At 36.9% G+C, this 21783-nt stretch overlaps 4 protein-coding genes across 4 annotated transcripts; all 4 read left to right on the forward strand.

Annotated features, from left to right (window-relative positions):
* Positions 1–201: 201 nt before the first annotated feature.
* LOC140021207 (uncharacterized) lies at positions 202–1119 on the forward strand. Its single transcript, XM_072071972.1, has one exon. The coding sequence runs from the start codon at positions 202–204 to the stop codon at positions 1117–1119; it is 918 nt and encodes a 305-aa protein (XP_071928073.1).
* On the forward strand, positions 1116–2825 carry LOC113691107 (uncharacterized). Its single transcript, XM_027209314.1, has 2 exons — positions 1116–1353; positions 1594–2825. The coding sequence occupies exons 1-2, from the start codon at positions 1116–1118 to the stop codon at positions 2823–2825; spliced, it is 1470 nt and encodes a 489-aa protein (XP_027065115.1).
* Positions 2826–6115: 3290 nt separating this feature from the next.
* On the forward strand, positions 6116–6898 carry LOC140021208 (uncharacterized). Its single transcript, XM_072071973.1, has one exon. The coding sequence runs from the start codon at positions 6116–6118 to the stop codon at positions 6896–6898; it is 783 nt and encodes a 260-aa protein (XP_071928074.1).
* Positions 6899–8159: 1261 nt separating this feature from the next.
* On the forward strand, positions 8160–11996 carry LOC140021209 (uncharacterized). Its single transcript, XM_072071974.1, has one exon. It carries the CDS (start codon positions 8160–8162, stop codon positions 11994–11996), a length of 3837 nt encoding a protein of 1278 aa, XP_071928075.1.
* The last annotated feature ends 9787 nt before the right edge of the window (positions 11997–21783 follow it).

Genomic DNA, 21783 nt, shown 5'->3' on the forward strand with positions numbered 1-21783 from the left:
CACATAATTGCAAACATAGTTACAAAAAGAAGCCTCATCATTACACGATCACATAATCAAGTTTCGAGAAATCGTGTAAACATGAGTACACATCCCGAATCATCTGATAGGCCTGCAACAACATCAGCAACTGACTTGGCGAATCTGGGAGCTCAGCTGAGCGAAGTTCTAAACTGATTTAATGAGCTAAGCGTTGAAATGATGGCCCAACGGCGCGTGATCGATCAATTGGTCACTGGTGGTACTAGCGATGAGCAACAACATGAACCCTTACCCCCTGGCCAATCTGAACCAATACTCTTACCTTATACTCAAACCTCTATTACTTCACAAGTTATAAATTCACCTGAAGAAGCCTTTACCTATCCCACTCATGGCCTACCACTTACTTATGCACCTAACATCCAAATTAACCCTTCTCATGCCCAAATTCCCCAGAATTATCCGCCAATCACTATGAGCATGCCATTTGAATCTCAGGGACCACATTATTATTCCACCGCTGAGCCATTCACCTTAGATACCGCCGCCCAAGGGAAAGCTGAAGCTGGGGAGTCATCCACGCCGGTGGATAAGAATTTGCTAAAGAGATTGGATCGGTTTGAGGAGTTTATAAGGAAAAGCCAAGGTCTGAGCAAACAAGGAAGTCTGGACTACAACGAGCTATGCCTATTTCCGGATATGCAATTGCCAATGGGTTTTAAAGCACCCAAATTTACCAAGTACGACGGAACTAGCAATCCCAAAACACACCTTCGGATGTTTGCAAACAAACTAGGAAAGCCGATAGATGATGAGAATCTACCTGTGCATTTATTTCCCGAGAGTCTAGAAGGCGACGCGTTGGATTGGTATTCAAATTTGAAGCCTGAGAATATGAGGTCTTGGATGGATTTATCAACTGCTTTTGTAAGACAGCACGAATACAATTGTGAGCTTGCTCCAACGAGGACCACATTGGAGGGAACTAAGAGAAAACCATCGGAGAACCACAAGACGTATGCAAAGAGATGGAAGAAATTGGCCGCCAAGGTGGAGCCTCCCATGACTGAAAATGAAATTGTTCGTACGTTTATCAAAACCCATGACCCCCTTACTTTGAGGAGATTTTTCGAATGACTGGGTGCTCCTTTGCGAAGATTGTCAATAAATTGGAAGAATACGACGAGTTTATGAGGGCAGGAAAAATTGTTAATGTTTCCGCTTTAAAGTCACAGTTGGAAGCTATGCAGAGTCAGAGTAGCAGTAGTAAGAAGGCTCAGTTTAAGAAGAAAGACGAGGAAGCCTCCTTTGTCTGGAACCAAGGCTCTTCTTCCCAGCCTAGATACCAACAAAACCCTGCCTATTCACCTCGTTACTTATACCAACCACGTCCTCGCCCTATTTACAATACCACTATTAACCACCCCCGACCTCGATCAAATTACCCGAATACATCCTCAACACCATTTCACATTCCTCCGCCTAACTTTCAAATTAGACCTCGCCCTCCTTATAACCCAAGACCTGTCCCATCCCCCAACCCGAACTACCACTACCCACAAACCAGTGACACCCAAAATCCACCCACATACTGAACCTTTACCAATTTAGGTCAGCCTGTTGATCAACTATATGGACAATTGAAAGCTGCTGGAAAAATTGGTACAATACCTCCGAAAACCTATCCTAAAGGGTTTCCTGTGGGTTATGATCCTCAGTCGTTCTGTGCCTACCATTCGGGAGCCCCTGGACATTCAACTGCTAATTGTTGGGCGCCTAAGCATAAAATTCAAGACATGGTCGAGGTCGGAGACATAGTCCTGAGGAGGAGGGAGGAACAAGGTCCAAATGTTAGCAAAAATCCTCTTCCTACACACAAGGACACCGTGGGAGTTATTACTATTGATGAAGAGATTGAGGAACCTACACAATTTATTATAGACGAAGTTGAGACAGTAAGGGTCATTGAAGAACCGTTCATATTAGAGGAAGGAGCTTATGAAGTCAAGAAAAATACGGGTCCATTTATTCTGGAAATGGTGCCTTTCGAATGTGAGCCTTCGGAGCTGGTGGTACTTGAATTGCCTGAGCAAGCTCCTATTCTTAATTTGCAAGAGGTCCCATGGAATTATAGCGAGCCTACACTGTTAATTGGAGGAGAAAAGGTGCCCAAGAAGGAAGTGGATGCCATTATTAGATCTGGAACAATCATAGGGGAACCCGCAGTTGATGAGCCCTCAAAAGCGAAAGAAAATGATGTTCTGACAAAACCAACTGTGACTAATGAAGAGGCCTTTAATTTCCTTAAGATGTTGAAGAAAAATGAGTATAAGGTGGTCGAGCAATTGGACAAGATGCCCGCTCAAGTTTCTATATTGAATTTGCTTCTAACCTCGGAACTTCATCGAGAAGCTTTGCTCAAGGTTTTAACTGAGGCTCAAGTGCCTAAGAATATTCCTGTGGATAAATTCACTCATGTAGTCAAACATGTTTTGGCTTCAAATCAAATTTCTTTTTCTGATGAAGATTTGACTTTGGATGGGATTGGACACAATAAAGCATTGTATATCTCGGTCCGTTGTAATGGGAAGTTATTGCCAAGGGTCTTGATAGACAATGGATCTGTTCTTAATATCTGTCCTTGGAGCACTTTGGTTAAGTTGGGATTTCAGGAAGCTAAACTTCAGCTGTCTGCCACTGTGGTGAGAGGATTTGATGGCTCAAAAAGGGAATCAATGGGGGAAGTGGATTTAGTGCTGGAAATCGGACCTGCCCAGTTTCAAGTTATGTGCCAAGTCATGGACTTCTCGAGTGTTTATAATGTTCTTCTCGGACGACCTTAGATTCATACTTCAGGCGCTGTACCTTCTTCACTCCATCAAATGTTGAGATTTGTGGTGAACGGCCAGTTGATTACGATATTTGCTGAGGAAGATTGCACTATGATCGTTAATCCTACATTGGAAGATGATGGCGATAGAAAAGCTCTGGTTTCCCCTCACCATGTAGCTGAGATTGTTTCGGTGGGTAGGGCATCCAAGGATAAGGCGGCAATGGAAATGAATTTACCTGAAGCCAGCGTTATGATGGCTAAAGAGCTTATTCGAGGAGGTTATGAAATAGGCAAGGGCCTTGGGCGTAACCTACAAGGGGTCTTGGAGCTAATAAAGCTTCAAGGAAAGAAGGATACCTTCGGATTAGGGTTTCAACCTACTGCCAAGGATAAGAAAGAAATGATGAATCGTAAGAGGGCAGAGAAGGAAGGGAAGCAACTTATCATGAGCATCCCACCATTGTACTGCACTTTTCCTTATCCATCGGAGGTGATTAGACCTGAAGTGGACCCGATTGAGGCAGTGGATATTGGATTATCTGAGCTATTTGTGGGGGTTGCTGCTGAGGGGAAGCCATTGGAGGACCCAGGATTTCCAGAGGTGCCTATTGAAGCAATGACGAACTGGACTAGTGATCTCCTTCCCTCCTGCAGGGAATTTCGGTAAATTAGGGGATTGCCTTTGGTCGACATGAGACAAATCGTTCACATTGCTTATCTTTTGTCTTTCAAGTTTGTAAATAGTTTTTAATCAAATGTTTTCTAATGCAAGTCTTGTGTCGACATGAGCTCTTTCCTTGCCTTCTTCATCTCCTTCTTCATCTTTGCCTAGCTAATAAACAAGAAGGATGAATTACTACTCTATACTAAACTAATCTAACACTAAGAGAATGGAAAAGCTACATTTTTGCAGACTCCAAGCTTCTCCCGTATATCCTCTTAGACCTCCCAAATGTCTTTGCATATAAACTACTCCAAAGCTCATTTTTCACTGGTCAAACTTTCCACACTTGATTCCCAAATCTGAAATTGTTAAGATAGTCAATAACAAATGTTTTTGACTTGAAAATAAGCCACCTTTCTTGCCCTTTTATCTTCTGAAGCATGTGCACCGAATTCCCTTGCAACTTATAGCTGGAACGTAGTCTGAACACAAGAGAAATGGCTGAGCAAATTGCAGAATTTAGGCTTCAAAATGCGCCTACACAACATGTGGCTTGTAGTCGCGTTTTGTCAACTCGCGTTTTCAACTTGGCCTTGTTTTAACTTTGATTTTCTCTATGATGAAGGCCGAACTAGCTTTTGTACAAAACACAAACATTGTAGCCCTTTGAGTTAGCTTTACAATGCTTCAAGAATCATCCAAATCGGAGTTTTGTAGACTGAGATATGATCACAATACTATCACCTGGTTAGACCCCTGTTTCAATTTTCGACCACAGAATGTAGCTTCTGTATTCCAACTTTTTGTCCATGAAAACAGCAGAATTGGATTTAAATGTCTTCATAATAATTGTAGGTCTCTTTCTTAGCTTTAAAATGGTATAAAGGTTACCTCAATCTGATAAGTTTAGCTCCAGATATAGTCAAAATACGAAAATGTGTCAGAGTTGTCAAAGCTGACTTTTCTTGATTCAAATTGCATTTCTCCTTTTACACTTCATATTTTATTTTCACCACTTTAATCCATCTTCAATCATACAAATATCTTCTTAATGTACTTCATTTGATGATTGAATCATTAAACCTACAAAATATGAAGTTTTTACCATAAAAATCCATAAAATGCAATGTTTAGCCACTTTAACATAAAATGTAGATTTTTACCAAAACCTTAGTTATTTTAGTTATAAAACTAAATAATCAAACCAAAATTAACTAATAGAACATACTAAAAATACGTAAAATATATTCTTATCAATATTCACGAGGTTTTTCCAGTAATTTTTCAGCATGAATGAGAAAAGAAGAATAAAGAAAAAAAAAAGTCGGAAGAATTCTAGATTAGGGTTGCTTATTAAACTTTTTAAAAGAGAATCTATGATCTAGACCCGTAACTATCCATATTAAATCCTCAGATTTTTTGAGACTAATTAAATTTCAGTTTTCATTCTTTTAATTCTTTGTTATGCAATTTATTCTGTTATTTTACGTATTAATACAAATTTTTGGGACACGTAACAGAATTTCAAATAGAAATACAAGGTTAAGCCAAAAAAATCTTGAATACCAAATGCAGGACATCTCATATGCCTGGGGTTGTGATGGTGTGTGTAGTTCAAAGAAATTTAAAAAGTCTTGGAGCAAACAGAATTTAGGATAAAGTTTCAAGACTTCAAAAAATATTTAAACTTTTAGTTTTTGTCAGGGAAACAAATAAATGTACCCCATATGCAATTGACGGGCGTAGGGTATACATATAACATTAAGCTCATCCTAATCAAGTTTTACATTTATAAACACCTAAATACCCCACATGCGATTTATCACAAGTATACGAATCGTGAGCGAGTATAGGGTATTAAGGGTTGATCCCACAAGAAAGATTGCAATTACCGGCACTACTAAAGCTTCTCTATTATTTAGACTATCAATGTATTATAAGAAATGAAACCTATTGAACTTATGCAAAATAACAAATGAAAGCTCCTTAGGTTATGGTATCCCTAACTACTCATGCAATTGCCATTTTTGGATCATTGAGTACTACTATCTAGGCTAGTTATGGTGTAATTTCTTTAAACATGTGAAACCTACTTTCGTAGTGAATCAACTATACTCATAACTAATCCATACCTATTCTCATGGTTATGAAATTAGTTACAAGTTCATTTCTTCAATGAAATTACATGAAATTAATCACTAAAACCACATAGGTGCACCTCTACTCTCGTGAGTGTACTTCCTATGTTTAGCACTTCTTGAACCAGTATTAAATCTCAATTTTCATTGCAGAAACAACACCTTAGATAATCACAACTAATGGTACCAGATTAATCATGATTTTAAAGAGCTAAAGTGCTAAATAACTTGCTCAAATCATAGCAATCAAATAGCCAAATAATAAACACTAACAATCATAGAAAGTTCAACCAATCCCAAGGCATAAACTTTAAAGACACATATTAAACACAAAATCCAGAACTTGCATATTAACTATACTTAAGAATCTGATACAAAAGATAAAGAGTTGGAGAAAAGATAACCCATGTCACTTGACTGGGAACCTTCTCTCTGCCTTCTCTCTAAAAAACCTTCTCTCTAAAAAGCCTAGTTTCTTCGTGAAATCACTTAGTTGGCATGGCTGCCCTTCAGCCATCGGCTGAGGGGCAAAGGTCTCCTTCAGAAAAAAAATCCTTTTCTCAACTTTTCTCACAGCCTGCTACATCACCTATCAAAATTCAGCATGTGTCTGTTTACAAGGGTGAAGCTGCGGTTATTTTCTCCAGAGAAGATGTGGACAAACTTGCGGCACCGTTTAGATGGACTTTGGTTGGAAAATTTTCTCATGGAAGACCTTCATTGGAGGATACTCGCAAATTCTTTTCTTCACTAAATCTGAAAGACCAAGTTTCCATTGGTTTGATGGATTATAGACATGTTTTGATTAAGTGCACCGCTGAAGTAGATTTCATCAGGATTTGGATGAGAGGGATTTGGCAATTGGGTAAATATCCGATGCGTGTATTCCGATGGACCAGGGAGTTTCATGTTCATAAAGAGTCATCTCTGGCTCCAGTTTGGGTAGATCTTCCTAACTTACCTATTCATTATTTTGATAAACATTCTTTGTTCTCCATACTTTCTCCAGTAGGAAGACCTTTGTTTTTGGATTCGGCAACGGCTGCTGGGACACGACCTAGTGTGGCCAGGGTCTGTGTGGAAATTGATGTATCGAAGCAAGTTGTACCAAGGGTCTGGATAGCTGTTGAAGGAGAATCAGGTTTTTGGCAAAAGATAGTACCGGAGAATCTGCCGTCATACTGTTCTTATTGCTGGAGATTGGGTCATTTGTCTGTCGACTGCAAGAAGAATTTGACTAAGCCTCAATCCAAGCGGCTGCAACATGGTTTAAATTCATAAATCCACAAGGATTCAATGCTAGTTACTAAACAAATGCATTTTACTAATGGGAAAGTTACTGATGAAGTGCCAATTCCTGGTATGATTGAGGATGAAGGGACATCAGCCGATGCAAGGGTGAAGAATGGAGGATCTGTCCAGCTCGAAAACGAAAGAAAATTAATGGATACTGATGTGGGTTTAAAAACACAAAATGGGAACAATGATTTTTTGCCAGAATGTTCTGATCGTTCACATGAGCACAATACAATTTCTAATGAGAAAAATTCTGAGAATTTGACATTAACAGGTGTGGATGACAATGAAGGAAACACAACAGCGGTTACAATGATGCCTCCTCTATCTGTTCAACGAGCCATTGATCCAGAAACACTAGTGACCGAACATGGAGATACTGATGAGGGATTACAAAAACAAACATTGGATGCTGTTGGACAAGCACAACCCATTTCGGATGATGGTTTGAAGAACATTACCCAAGACCATGATTGTGAAGGGTCCCAGATGGTAATGGATGCTACTTTGACAGATTTACAGCAGCAAAGTGCCGAAACAAATGAAATGGCCGACACTCAAATAACTTATAATTTCAACAGCCATGATTGTGAGGGGTCCAAATCAATTGCAAAGCAATATTACGAAGCTGCTCAACATCACAAGGCCGACACTAATGCACTTAACAATCTTTATGTTGATTTGTGTGGGGCCGAGCCGGACAACTTCACTTCAAATATGACGAATGTAGTCATATTGCCAACTGGTGTTGGCGACTTATCTCCACGCCTGGTTGAAGCTCGTGACAAGTCCTTGGATCCATCAATAAATCCGTTAAACATTGACCAATCTGTTGTTGACGAGAAGAATGGCCGACAAACGAGAGGCAAAGGTGTGCGGATTATTGTGCCATCTGATAGACAATTACGGTCCACAACATCTTTCCAAAACTCATTACAGGTTCTTTCTAATGATTAGTGGTATCTTTTGGAATATTAGAGGGGTAGCTAAAGCCCCTAATTTAAGAAGACTGATTAAATTGGTACGATTTCATCGTGTTCAATTTGCTGTGATTTGTGAACCAAAATTAGATGTGTCTAAATTAGAGTCCATCCGACTAAGGTTATCTTTTGATCATGCCTTTGTTAATCTTTCTAGTGATATTTGGGTATTTTATAGAAACCCTTTTGCATGTTCCATTGTGGGTAATTCGGATCAACACATTTCCATTCATGTTCAGAATTTATTCATATCTAGTCCAATTATCATGTCGTTTGTCCATGCCAAGTGTTCAGTCGAGGAGCGTCGAGAATTATGGTGCAATTTATTAAATGACAAACCAATCTCTCTTCCTTGGTGTATTGGGGGTGACTTTAATGTCATCTTAGCTGCTCATGAAAAAAGCGGTGGTCGTCCATTCACAATAGCGGAGGGGGTGGATTTCATGTCTTTCATGGAGGAGGCGGGGGTTTTTGATATAGGCTTCTCTGGAGCTAGTTTCACCTGGTCTAATAATCGGAGAGGTAGAGCCAGGGTTTCAAAGAGGTTGGACAGGTTTCTAATTAATGGGTCATGCTTGGAAATTTCAGATGTAATTTCTGTGATTCACTTGGCAAGACATCCTTCAGATCATGCACCGTTGAAGATTTCTTTTGTGGATCAATCAGACAATAAGCCGCGGCCTTTCCGTTTCTTGAATATATGGACTACCAAACCCGAACTCTTGGAGGTTATTCGGCAAGCTTGGAATCAAGATGTGGTTGGCTCTCCGTTACGAGTACTATGCTCCAAATTATTGGCAACGAGGAGGGCTATTCAAGTATGGAATAAACAACACTTTGGAAATATATTTGATGTTGTGCGATCTGCGGAAATGGCAGTCCAACGGGCAGAACAAGTTGTGGATCAAAATGTCTCCGAGGAATTTCATGTTCAGCTTAGCAAGGCTCAGGCGGAATTACGGCATGCACTATCAATTGAAGAACAATTCTGGAGTCAAAAGGCCAGAATAAAATGGCTTGCAAAGGGAGATCGTAATTCAAGGTATTTTCATGCGATTGTAAAGCAGAGACGAGCTCAAGGAAGGATACATCGTATCAAAAATTCCAATGGTATTTGGGTGGAGTCGAAGGCTGAAATAGTATCTGAAGCAATAACATACTTCTCAGATATTTTCACAACGGCCTCTTTACAGTCTTCTACTGATTTGCTGCATTTAATCCCGCCTATGATCTCGGAAAATGACAATGACAAATTGGAAAAATTACCCTCGATTGAGGAGGTCTATCGAGTTGTGAGATCAATGGATGGAGATAGTGCTGCGGGCCCAGATGGATTCACTGGCAAATTCTTTACATTTGCATGGGAAGTTGTCGCCCAAGATGTTCATAATGCAATTCTCAGCTTTTTCTGTGGGGCAGAGTTACCTCGATTCATCACTTCTACCTCTATTGTATTAATTCCCAAGACGACAAATCCTCAAGATTTCTCTCAATATAGGCCAATCAGTCTGTGTAATTTCTTCAACAAGCTAATATCCCGGATTTTAGCAGATAGAGTGGCTTCTATATTGCCAAAAATTATTTCTCCCCAGCAAACAGGATTTGTGAAGGGACGTAATATAACAGACAATTTTCTTTTAGCTCAAGAGATAGTATCGGGCATTGGAAAAAAGAAAAGAGCTGGAAATGTGGCAATGAAGCTGGACATGTCTAAGGCATATGATCGGGTGGCATGGGATCATATTACTGGTGTTCTAAGAAGATTTGGTTTTGGGGAAAGATTCATTGATCTTGTATGGCGATTGATTTCTAATGTTTGGTTTTCGGTCATTATAAATGGGTCTACCCATGGTTTCTTTAAATCTTCAAAAGGATTACGTCAGGGTGACCCTTTATCGCCTGCTTTATTCATTATAGGAGCTGAGGTTTTGTCTAGAGGTTTGAATAATCTTGCCTTGCAATCGGGATTTGTGGGCTTCAAAACTCCATACACATGCCCTTCTATAACACATTTGGCATTTGCGGACGATGTCCTCATATTTGCAAATGGATCTTCACATTCTTTAAAGGCCATCATGCAGGTACTACAGATGTATCAAAGGTGTTCGGGGCAGTTGATAAATGTGCAAAAAAGTTGTTACTTGGTTCATCCATCCTTGTCACTGGCTAGAAGAAGGGTGATTGAACGTATCACCAGTTTTACCTGGCATTCATTTCCGATATGTTATTTAGGCTTTCCTCTCTATTTCGGAAGGTGTAAATCATCTTATTTTGGGGAAGTATGTCAGTCTATCCTAGGGAGGATTATGACATGGAAATCAAGGTTGCTTTCATTTGGAGGTAAGATAGTTCTAATCAAACATGTTTTAGCATCGATGCCATTGCATCTGCTCTCAGCATCGATTATCCCAGCTAAAGTATTTAGAACTATAGAAAATGCTTTGTCGACCTTCCTTTGGAGGTCATCACCCGAGATGTCCAAGTATCACTGGATACGGTGGTCTCTGATGTGTTATCCAGTAGACGAGGGAGGAGTTGGCTTTAGAAGACTTCAGGACGTCTACAGAGCATTTTCATTCAAGCTTTGGTGGAATTTCAGAAAGGGGATATCGTTATGGGCTCAATTTATGAAAGCAAAGTACTGTAGACAACAACATCCCTGCCAGGTAGAAATCAAAACAACGGACTCGGCACTCTGGAAAAGGATGGTGAATGTGAGTCGACAAGTGGAACTTTCTATGCTATGGGTGGTCAAAGATGGAGCTTGTCATTTTTGGTACGACAATTGGTTGGGTAATGGTGCATTATTCCTCCAAGCCACGGTTATCCCAAACTTATCTTTTAGTAACTTTATCAGTAATGGACATTGGGATACGAGTCGGTTATGTCAGTCACTGCCAAGTCAAATGGTGACCTCCATTTTAAACCACCCGGTCCCCGAAGAAGGGGGTGAAGCGGAAGTCATATGGATGCCTACTTCTTCTGGAAATTTCTCTCTTGCTTCAGCTTTTCGGGATATTAGGCAAGCCCGTAACACGTCAATGGTGTTTGATAGAATTTGGCATCCTTGTCTTCCTTTGAAAGTTTCTTTCTTCATGTTAAGACTGTTGCTGGGGAGACTGCCAATACCCGACAGGTTACGTAACATTGGTTTTCATCTTCCATCAAAGTGTTTTTGCTGTCCATTGGCATCTGAGGAATCAATCGAACATTTATTTTCAAATGGCAATATAGCATCAACAATTTGGAATTATTTTGGAGCTGCATGTGGATTTGATTTATCAGGGTCATCTTTGAGACTCCGCATAGTGGGTTGGTGGTTGAATTCATACGATTCTGAGATACGTCGGTTCATTGGACGGGTTCTTCCCAGTGTTGTGTGTTGGCATATTTGGCAGGCAAGAAATAAAGCAATGTTTGACGATGTCCAGATGAGGTCGATTGCCATTTGTCATGCCATTTTTTCCGAAATCCAATCCATGGTGGGAATTTTTTTCGAAAAACCTCTCCGAGTACCATCATTTTATCATTTGTATGACTGGCCTAATTCATCGGAGGTTAGGTTTACATATAAACTTGTACGATGGGAAACAAAGGAATCTGGTCGCCTCACACTTAATACGGATGGATGTTCTAAAGGTAATTCAGGAGTGGGTGGAGGCGGTGGAGTTCTTCGGGATTCAAATGGCCTACCTTTGATTGGTTTCTCGGTATATTTTGGGGAAACAACATGTCTCCATGCAGAAGCTCGTGCCCTCCTTATTGGTCTCCAAATCAGTGCACATAGGGGTTATTTGAATCTCTATGTGCAATCTGATTCGTTGATATTAATTGGAATTCTCCAGCATCGCATTCATTGTCCTTGGCACATTAGACGGGTTATTAGGCAGATTTGGCAGATCATGGAAGATCCAGATCGATTTTCCCATTGCTACAGGGAAGCAAACACAGTGGCTAATGTGTTGTCCAACGAGGGCGTACCTCATCCACAGCAGCAACTCAAGATATATGAGACATTTAATACATTTCCACCTATGGCTCGTGGAGCAATTCGTCTGGATAAGCTAGGAATGCCTTCAATTCGAAAAATTAGGCTTGTGTAATAGTTTGTTTTCTTTACCTAAATAAAAAAGAAGTATCATGTTCTTCTAAAAAAAAAAAAAAAAAGAATGCTTATTGATTCTTCACATATTCTTATCATATATGCTCTATGGTGATGGAAAGCTTATTAATCTACTCTAAAAAAAAAAAAAAAAAAAAAAAAAAAAACCCATGTCTCTTGAGCTTCAATTCCTCCTTCTTCATCTACATCTTCATCCTAATCTAGCCAATATACAAGAATGGATGAACTACACTTACTCTATACTAAACTAACCTAACACTCAGAAATTGCAAGAGCTACATTTCTGCACTCCAAGCTTTCTTCCGTATGTCCCTCTATTCTCACTTCAATCTTGCAAGTTTTGGCTATATAAAGATGAAAGGTGGTCAAGAAATGAGGCTTACACCTCCCTTTTACAGCTAGTAATGTTTCTCATATGTCTAGCATTACATGTGACTTAGTGGAGGTGAAATTGAGTTTTCCGCGTAAAGAGCAACCTTCTCTGACCACAATCCGGCCACAAATCCGGCCAAGTTCCGGCCGGATTGCTACAGTGACATTTTGGTGCACTTTTGTTCAATTTCCAGCTCTGCTCTGATTTTGCATCAACTTCAACTAAACTTTTCTTGATGATAAAAGCTGATTTAGTTCTTGACCAAACATAAAACTCGTAACCCTTTGAGTTAGCTTTCCAATACATCAAGAATCACCTCATTGGGATCTGTGTAGGGTGAGAAATGATCGAAATACCATTGACTGCTCACTGCCCTGTTTCAGCTTCGACCAATAGAAATTAGCTATTGTAATTCGGCTTTTTGACCTTGAAAACCTTCAAACTGGATTCAGATGTCTTCACCAAAGTTGTAGATCTATCTCTTATCTTCAAATTGGTTTAAGAATCATCTCAATCCGATCATTGTAGCTCAAGTTATAGCCAAAATATGAAAATATGTCAAAACTATCAAAATGCACAAAATTCAAGTAAAAAGTGATAAAAACCTCATTTAATTACTTAAAAGCATTTTTCACCAATTATAGCCAAAATGATTCATTTTCTTCCAGTAATATAACCAAAGTGACTAAAAGTCATATAAAATGTCATACAACTAAAACGTAAATTAGTCACTTATCAGCAACCACTGAATAAAGCACAGAACGAAAAAAATTAATAACAAAACCAATTCAGTCATAACAAATTCTTTTAACACCAAAAATCACAATACCTTTCAATTTGGCAAAAGTTATAAATTTCAGAGAAAAATTTTAAGAACTCGAATAGAGAGATAAATGATAAGAGTTTAGTTTATGTATTTTTAAGTACATTTTATTAGTTAATTTTGGTTTGATTATTTAGTTTTATAACTAAAATAACTAGGTTTTGGTAAAAATATACAACTTTTGTAAAAGTGGCTAATATGACATTGCTATTGGTTTTAATGGTAAAAACTTCATTTTCTTGCAGGTTAATGATCCAATCACCAAAGGAAGTCAAATGAGGTGAAAAGTAGATAATTGGTGATGAATTCAAGTGGTCAAAAAAGAGAAATGAAGTGAAAAACGTTTAAGTGAAGAAGTGCGGTTCAAGACAGTTTTGACACTCTTCGGTATTTCGACTATATCTGGAGCTACACTTATCGGGTTGAGGTGATCTTTATACCATTGTTATGAAGACATACAATTCTACAATTGTTATGAAGACATCGAAATCCAATTCTACTGTTTTCATGGACAAAACGTCAGAATACAGAAGCTGCATTCTGTGGTCGAAAATCGAAACAGGGGTTTGACTAGGTGATAGTATTTCGATCATATCTCAGGCTACAAAGCTCCGATTTGGATGATTCTTGAAGCATTGTAAAGCTAACTCAAAGGGCTACAACTTTTGTGTTTTGTACAAAAGTTAGTTCGGCCTCCATCATATAGAAAATTGCAGTTGAAGTGAGGCCAATTTCACAGAGTTGAAAACGCGAGTTGACAAAACGTAGGTTGAAGCCGCGTTTTTTGTAGGCGTGTTTTGTAGCCGAAATTCTGCAATTTGCTCAGCCATTTCTCTTGTGTTCAGACTACTTTCCAGCTATAAGTTGCAAGGGAATTCGGTGCACATGCTTCAGCAGACAAAAGGGCAGACAATATGGCTTATTTTCAAGTCAAAGACCTTGGTTATTGACTATCTTAACAAATCTAAGATTTGGGAATCAAAAGGTGGAATTTGACTTGGAAAAATGGAGCTCTTGAGAAGTTTTTATGCAGAGACATTGGGAGATGTCTGGACATCCATACGTAGCCAGATTTTCTGATAGCAAATTCTCTCTAGCTAGCAAATATTGAAAATAGATCATCATACGAGAGAAAGCTTGGACTACAAAAATGTAGCTCTGCCATTCTTCTTAGTGTAGGATAGTTTAGCTAGTAGTTCATCCATTCTTGTTTATTAGCTAGGCAAAGATGAAGATGGAGGATGAAGAAGGCAAGGAGATGAACTCATGTGACAAGGGTTACATTCCTTCCAAACTCTTTATCTTTTGTACTTGATTCCAAGTTTAGTTAATATACAAGTTCTGGATTTTGTGTTCAATATGTGTCTCTAAAGTTTATGCCTTGAGTTTGGTTGAACTTTCTATAATTGTTAGTGTTTATTATTTGGTTATTTGATTGCTATGATTTGAGCAAGTTATTTAGCACTTTGGCTCTTTAAATCATGATTAATCTGGTACCATTGATTGTGATTATCTAAAGTGTTGTTTCTGCAATGAAAATTGAGATTTAACACTAGTTCAAGAAGTGCTAAACATAGGAAGTACACTTACGAAAGTAGAGGTGCACCTATATGGTTTTTAGTGATTCATTTCATATAGTTTCACTAAAGAAATGAACTTGTAGCTAATTTCATAACCATGAGAATAGGTATGGATTAGTTATAAGTATAATTGATTCACTACGAAAGTAGGATTCAAATGCATAAGGAAATTACACCATAACTAGCCTAGATGTAGTACTCAATGATCCAAATATAGCACTTGCATGAGTTGTTAGGAATACCACAACCTAAGGAGCTTTTATTTGTTATTTTGTATAATTTCAGTAGGTTAAATTTGTTATAATTCATTGATAGTCTAAATAATAGAGAAGCTTTAGTAATACCGATAATTGTTCACTCTTCCCTGTGGGATCGACCCGATATATACCCTAAACTACTAGTTGACCTGTAAACTTGCAGTGAACGGGTGTAATTCGGTTTTTTTTTTTAACTTGTACGTATGTAAAATACCCATCAATAAATGCATAAAATTAGTGAATTTTGCCCTTACAAATGTACTATCATTCATATGAATGGTAAACATAAGTTAACAGTAACAAGCTATATTACATTGTCTTTGCGTCTAAGAAATTCTCTTATAATGGTTGGAATTAAATAAGTATGAATTCTAGAGAAGACTAAGCAATGAATTAATCAAGTACGCTGATGACATTAGAATGTCCATGTTTTCTTAAAATTCTTGTTCTTTTAATCCAGAAGATACAAGTATAAATTCACAGAATAAAAGCTCTAAAAATTAGTACCTAAAACATTCCTCTTCACATGCCAAAGATAAAACCAAACATGCATGACAGCATAATTTGGTAATTAGGCCTTATTTAGTATTTGGCCGTTAACGATAACTTTATGATCCTGCACTTTATAAAAGATACAAATTTTGATGCACATAGTACAGAGTCCATCAACTTTATGAATTAAAACTATTATCCATGCATATACCAAGTTGATGCAAGTGTTTATTTATTTCTTTAATTTTCATGAGAAAAGCCAATCAAATCAAACAGGCATGTTTTTAATGGTTTTTAATTTTTTTGGCAAAATCTTATTTTGTAAAATGCCAAAATTTGTATCCAAAAAAGCAATTGAGAAGTAAAAAGATTTTAGAGAAAGCAGTTGAGAATATCACATCAATAATGATTTTCTTAAATTACAAATTAAAAACATGTCCAAAAAATCAGTTGAGAACAAGTCCTATACGAAGTTAATGCATGTATGTTTTTTTTTTTGTTTTTAATTATTATCAGAAGAACCAACCCAAACAAACTGGATGCTAATCGACTAGCAATGAAGCATATATGAATATTTGTTCAATTAGACACATTACCAAATGGGAGGTCCTAAGGGTTGACATCATAGACTCGGGCGTTTGGAATTATGTCTGCCACACTTTCGTTGAAAATTTTCTGCTTCAAGTAATACAATCATATTTGATCATCTGGATCAAATCTATAGCCAGGCGAGTAAGGGCTAGAATTAGATGGCTTGTCCATTGCAATAGCAATTGCAAAATAAAAGAAAATATTCAGAAAGAAAAGCTATTAATGATATGTATGATCATTGATGTATGTTTATACTGAAGTTGAGGAGCAACTGGGGAAAGAAAATGGAAGTTTGGGATCTTTTTTGAACAAGGAAAGAAAAAAGGTTGCAAGAAAAGGGTAAGAGATAAGTGTTTTAAGTTTGTATTTTAGTAAACTGAATCTCTAATTTATTGTGTTATTAATTTTCCACGACATATTATGGTTCTTTCTTTATTTATTGTCAAGTCTTTGGGAATTGCCATATTCGAAGAATATTTTTATTCATCTGGTTTCTTTCATACTTTCTAGTTTTTATTTCCATGAATGCAAGTCTTAGGGCTAAAATGGAAACTAAGAGGTTTGCTTCAAGTGTAATTGTGCAAGCTTTTAAGGAATTCTTCAACACCATTCATTCGTTAATCACTCTTTCGGCCAACATGACAAATTGAAAAGGAAATTCTTCTATATAAGAGAAAAGGAAACTTTCATAGATTGAGAGAAAGGAAAGGAGGAAAAAGATAAAAGGAGGAATATCAATCTTTCTTTTTCTTTTCCCTCCTTTCCTTTCGCTCAAGCAAAAAAATTCTTCAAGTAAAGGAAACCTTCGTAGATTGAGAGAAAGGAAAGGAAAAGAAAGAAAAGAAAAGGAAAAATAAATAAAATCGTTGAATAGGTATGCTCATGCATATCTTATTTAACGTTTCAAACTTCTCAATAATGTATTCACGGCCTTTCCATATCAATTATATTTGTGCATGTAGTTAGCAGATATTAACCTATACATCTATTATGCTGTAATTGGATGATATTATAGTGTAGAAACCTTAGAGTAAATTCTTTATTCTCTTTTAGTAACCCAGTGGTTCATGTTTATTATCTCAACATTAAGTCCCTATTTAATAATTTAATTCAATACCTAAACTTAATAGATTCACCTTTTAATATGTTTAGATGTGTTTGATAGACAAAAATTGAATATTTAAATTAATTAAATTGCACTAAATTTTTTAGATGAAACTTGTTCTAAAAAATAAATGATTAGCTGTTCGTTTGTCACTTATTGTGATATATATTCAAATGTATCAGATTTAGTATTTGACAACTCAATAACTTAATGGATTCAAATTTTAGATTTTAAATTTTAATTTTACAAAACATAGCCTAAATCTAAAAACTCATTTACCAAGTCAATATCTAAAAAAAATTGAGCTCTTTTATTTATATTGTCAGTTTTTACTATTGTTTTGCTCCTACGCGTGTAAAAAGTTGATTTATTGCTAAAATCAATTTAAAGTTTTGAATTTTGGAATAGTACACTTGGGAATGCTTTTGCAAGGATTCTTATGCAGTCTGAAGCGTACAAAACAGTGTTTGAAAATTTCATTTTGATCAAAAAAGATTTTAGACATGAGTTAAAAAGTTCCCCACTTAAGAAATTTTCTAGATCCGCCACTAAAATTTAGGAACCGGTTTGGAGAACATAAGGTTAACTCTTGATGATAACTAAACTTAGCACCGACAATGTTGAACTCAATATGAGAGTAGAAGAGCAAGAAGAAATTCCTCATCCGAAAAAATGCAAAGGCTGAAAATTGGAAGTCAAATCTGCAGGACAATGTTTCATAGACAGAACAATTATGCTTAAGCATTCTTTTTCAGTGCTTAAAAAAACCTTTTTTTTTTGTTTTTTGTTTTCAAAAGGGGATGGTTTGGAGACAAGAAGTAGAGAGGGAATTTGAACCTAAGACTTTAATATCTCGGATCTCAACATGTCAATGCTTTATTTTTTTATTGGAAACTCGTTAATGCTGTTTAGTCAGTAAAAACCAGTAAATAAATTCATGGCTGTTGCATTTTTTTTTTTTTTGAGCTAGAGATTTGATGGAACTTGCTTTGATGGCTGCATTTAATCTTGCAGTATTATGTAGACTAGATCGGTAAATGCACAGTTGAATGTTGCCAGGAACAACCGAAAGTAATTACAGTAGAAAATTGATTCAGTAATGAAAGTTATGGTACCTGAACCCAGTTACATATTATGCTGAATCTCATATACACCATCAGACAGACATGTTATCATTAAGAATAAAATTTGTTGATTCCCAATTAAATATTTTAGAACTAAAGAAAAAAAAAGCACAAAATAAAAATAATGAAAAATAAAATGAAGTTTAAAAGAAAAGGACAAACGCAACGATGGGGGAAAGCACAAGTTAAAAAGCTACCAGTAAATAGGGTGAGCAAATGTAATTTTTTTTTTTTTTTTGGGGTTCTCCCCTAAAACTTGTCAAGATATTGCCTCTATAGTCCAGTTCTTCCTTTACAATCTTTTGTTCTAGATTCTTTTTCTACTTATTTGTATTGCTTATTTATTTTTTCTCCAATTATGCATTTATGCTAAACTAAAAGAAACTCCCCAGGAGCCCATACTTATGAAGCAACCAAGGAACCAGGGCTTTTCTAGTGTCATTTTAAGTGCTACAATCTATTTGGAATTTTTCCAAAAACAAGAAAAAAAAAATGTTGTACGTAGGGGAAAAAATGGTTGTACTTACGGGTAAAAAGTTGTACTTATACAATAGAGCAAATATAGAAATTATTATAAACACTAAAAAACACAAAGAGAGCAGTGCCTCATGCAAGGGCTTTTTCGTAAACATTTCTACCAAAAATATTAAGACTTCATGATGCTGGAAAAAATGAGGGAATGGTAACTATACTCGCCTTTGAGAGACTGTAACAAGAATAAAGAACAAGGGGAAATCGTTCTTCTCGAGAAGCCTAACGCAAATAGTTGGAACTCAAACCTGCATTTTTTTCATTCATTATGTTCAAGCCCATTTGGCAGTACACCAAAATTAAATTCAATTTTGAGGTGTATATGTTGGGTTTTAGTGACACTACGCAGCGGAAAAATAAAAAATTTTCCCTAAAACCATCCAGGAATCACCCTAGATTTTACGTATGATGTACAAAAAGTAGGGTTATAGGATTACCTTAATCCAAGCAGCGTCTCCCTGCAGCGTTGTTTGAGGATGGTCAGCCCTTGAGCAGTCCAATCGTCCTGCCTCTACTGATATCCACGCTAGAGCAACCCTGAGTCGTCTCACGAACTATGTATTGAAGAGCAAGAAAAAGTTGCTAGCCCTTCTTGCTCTTATTCGAAAAAAATGTGACACTCACAGATTCTCCCTTTTTCTATTTGTTACCTTCACCCTCTCGTATCTCAGCCAAAAAACTATTCAACCGAGAGAGAGAGGGATACCTGATAATATTTGATGATAAGTCTCCTTGTCTGATTCAAAATCAAAAGCCTAAGACTTCTCTTCACTCAAGACTCTATCTATCATCATCTGATAGATAAGAGATAACCTTTTACTCTTATCTGCTCAAATAGGCCTGGGATTAATTTTCTTTTAAAATTAAACCCCGATAATTCACATAGTTTCAATCCAGGATTAAATCTCTATTGCGTGTGACCCAATAGGTCCCGAATGTATTGGTAATAATTATGGTTTAATAATTAGATAAAATAAATGACTTTATTTTATCATAACTTATAATAAATAATTAACCCATAATTATAAATCACGAACGGTGTCTAGCAACACATCATGATTGCCCAATTATTCGGAATTAGTCAAGGGAATTTGACCTAACCTTTCCGTGAAAAATTACCGTGTAATTATTATCCTTTCACCAAAGATATCCAATTAGTCAGGAATAAGGAATAAGTGCCAATTCCCTGATGACTAATTAAATTTTCTAGTTCCCGAAATTTACCCTTAATTAGGTTAAATTGAAGACATTCTTCAATTTACCTAGTAGTCGACTTTAGGGTTAATTTCTCACTAGTGGCCATCCGGATATCAACTCCTTCTATCAGAGTGGTAAATCCTGTCTTGATCACCCATTTTCTTTACGTGCTTCACACTACATCCAACTTCTACATTTTAAGGTACTCACGAAGAGTAACAAGTAAATAGAGTCAAAATGTAGCGATTCACACTCAAGATACTATGGTGATCTCAAGTCGTAGGATCACTTACACAATTTTCACTAGAGATACACCATTGGCACTAGATAGATATCCTAACGGGATCTCTAAACGGATCATCCAATGCATTTGTACTTTTCAAATCATCTACACATTAGCCTAAGTATCTTCATACCATAGTTGATGAGAACAACCACTAATTACATTAATTAGAGGCTAACTGTGTACTAGTTTTATCGTACTAAAGATGTCCTATTTCATTAGTACAAAAACTAGGGCATTTTAATAATATTACTATAAATGTGATTGATATCTCATAGTCACCAACTCTTGTGACTATCATCACATTAGTAATATTATAAGGACTTTATCGGTTGTATCTAATATTTAACAGATAAATAAGAAGTTATTAAAATACAAAACATATAATAAGGAATGTATAAGATAAAAACAAATACATTGTTTTAGGGCATACATTCCAACAATCTCCCACTTGCACTAAAACACATTATCCATGTTTTTCATCCCATAAGATAATACATGACTATCATGCTTCTTTTGAGGAAGAACTTTAGTAAGAGGATCAGCTATGTTATCCTCTGTGGAGACTCTCTCTATCTTTACATCATTCCTAGCAACAATTTCTCTAATCAAGTGAAATCTCCTAAGCACATGTTTGGATCGCTGATGAGACCTAGGTTCCTTGGCTTGAGCTATAGCTCCATTGTTATCACAGTACAAAGTGACCGGATCAACAATGGTTGGAACCACACCAAGTTCAGTTACGAACTTTTTGATCCAAACTGCTTCCTTAGCTGCTTCCGCGGCCGCAATGTATTCAGCCTCTGTTGTAGAATCTGCTGTGGTGTCTTGTTTGGAACTCTTCCAACAGACAGCACCTCCATTAAGAGTAAAAATGAAGCCTGACTGTGATTTACAATCATCCTTATCTGATTGAAAACTCGCATCAGTATAGCCTTTGAGCTCTAACTCACCCTTTCCATATATTAAGAACAAATCTTTGGTCCTTCTTAAGTACTTAAGAATGTTCTTAACGGCTATCCAATGACCCTCACCTGGATTAGCTTGAAATCTGCTTGTGACACTCAGAGCATAGGAGACATCAGGTCTTGTACATAACATAGCATACATAATTGATCCAATTGCTGAAGCATATGGAACATTGTGCATCTTGTCAGTCTCAACTTGTGTCTTTGGACACATGTTTTTAGAAAGGCTTATACCATGAGTCATAGGTAAATTACCCCTCTTAGACTGATCCATGCTAAACCTTTTTAGCACTTTCTCTATGTATGTAGATTGTGAAAGACCCAGTAGCCTTTTAGATCTATCCCTATAGATCTTAATGCCTAATATATAGGCCGCTTCTCCTAAATCTTTCATGGAAAAGTTCTTCGACAACCAACCCTTTACCGATTGTAACATCGGTATA

Source organism: Coffea arabica, chromosome 11e (genome assembly GCF_036785885.1).
Source record: "Coffea arabica cultivar ET-39 chromosome 11e, Coffea Arabica ET-39 HiFi, whole genome shotgun sequence".
NCBI lineage: Eukaryota > Viridiplantae > Streptophyta > Magnoliopsida > Gentianales > Rubiaceae > Coffea > Coffea arabica.

Bases quoted from the DNA above. Each gene is read 5' to 3' on its own strand.
- LOC140021207 (XM_072071972.1), top strand. From the start codon at position 202: ATGGCCCAACGGCGCGTGATCGATCAATTGGTCACTGGTGGTACTAGC.
- LOC113691107 (XM_027209314.1), top strand. From the start codon at position 1,116: ATGACTGGGTGCTCCTTTGCGAAGATTGTCAATAAATTGGAAGAATAC. The intron at 1,354-1,593 runs GTTACTTATACC...TTACCAATTTAG, and splicing joins AAACCCTGCCTATTCACCTC to GTCAGCCTGTTGATCAACTA.
- LOC140021208 (XM_072071973.1), top strand. From the start codon at position 6,116: ATGGCTGCCCTTCAGCCATCGGCTGAGGGGCAAAGGTCTCCTTCAGAA.
- LOC140021209 (XM_072071974.1), top strand. From the start codon at position 8,160: ATGTCGTTTGTCCATGCCAAGTGTTCAGTCGAGGAGCGTCGAGAATTA.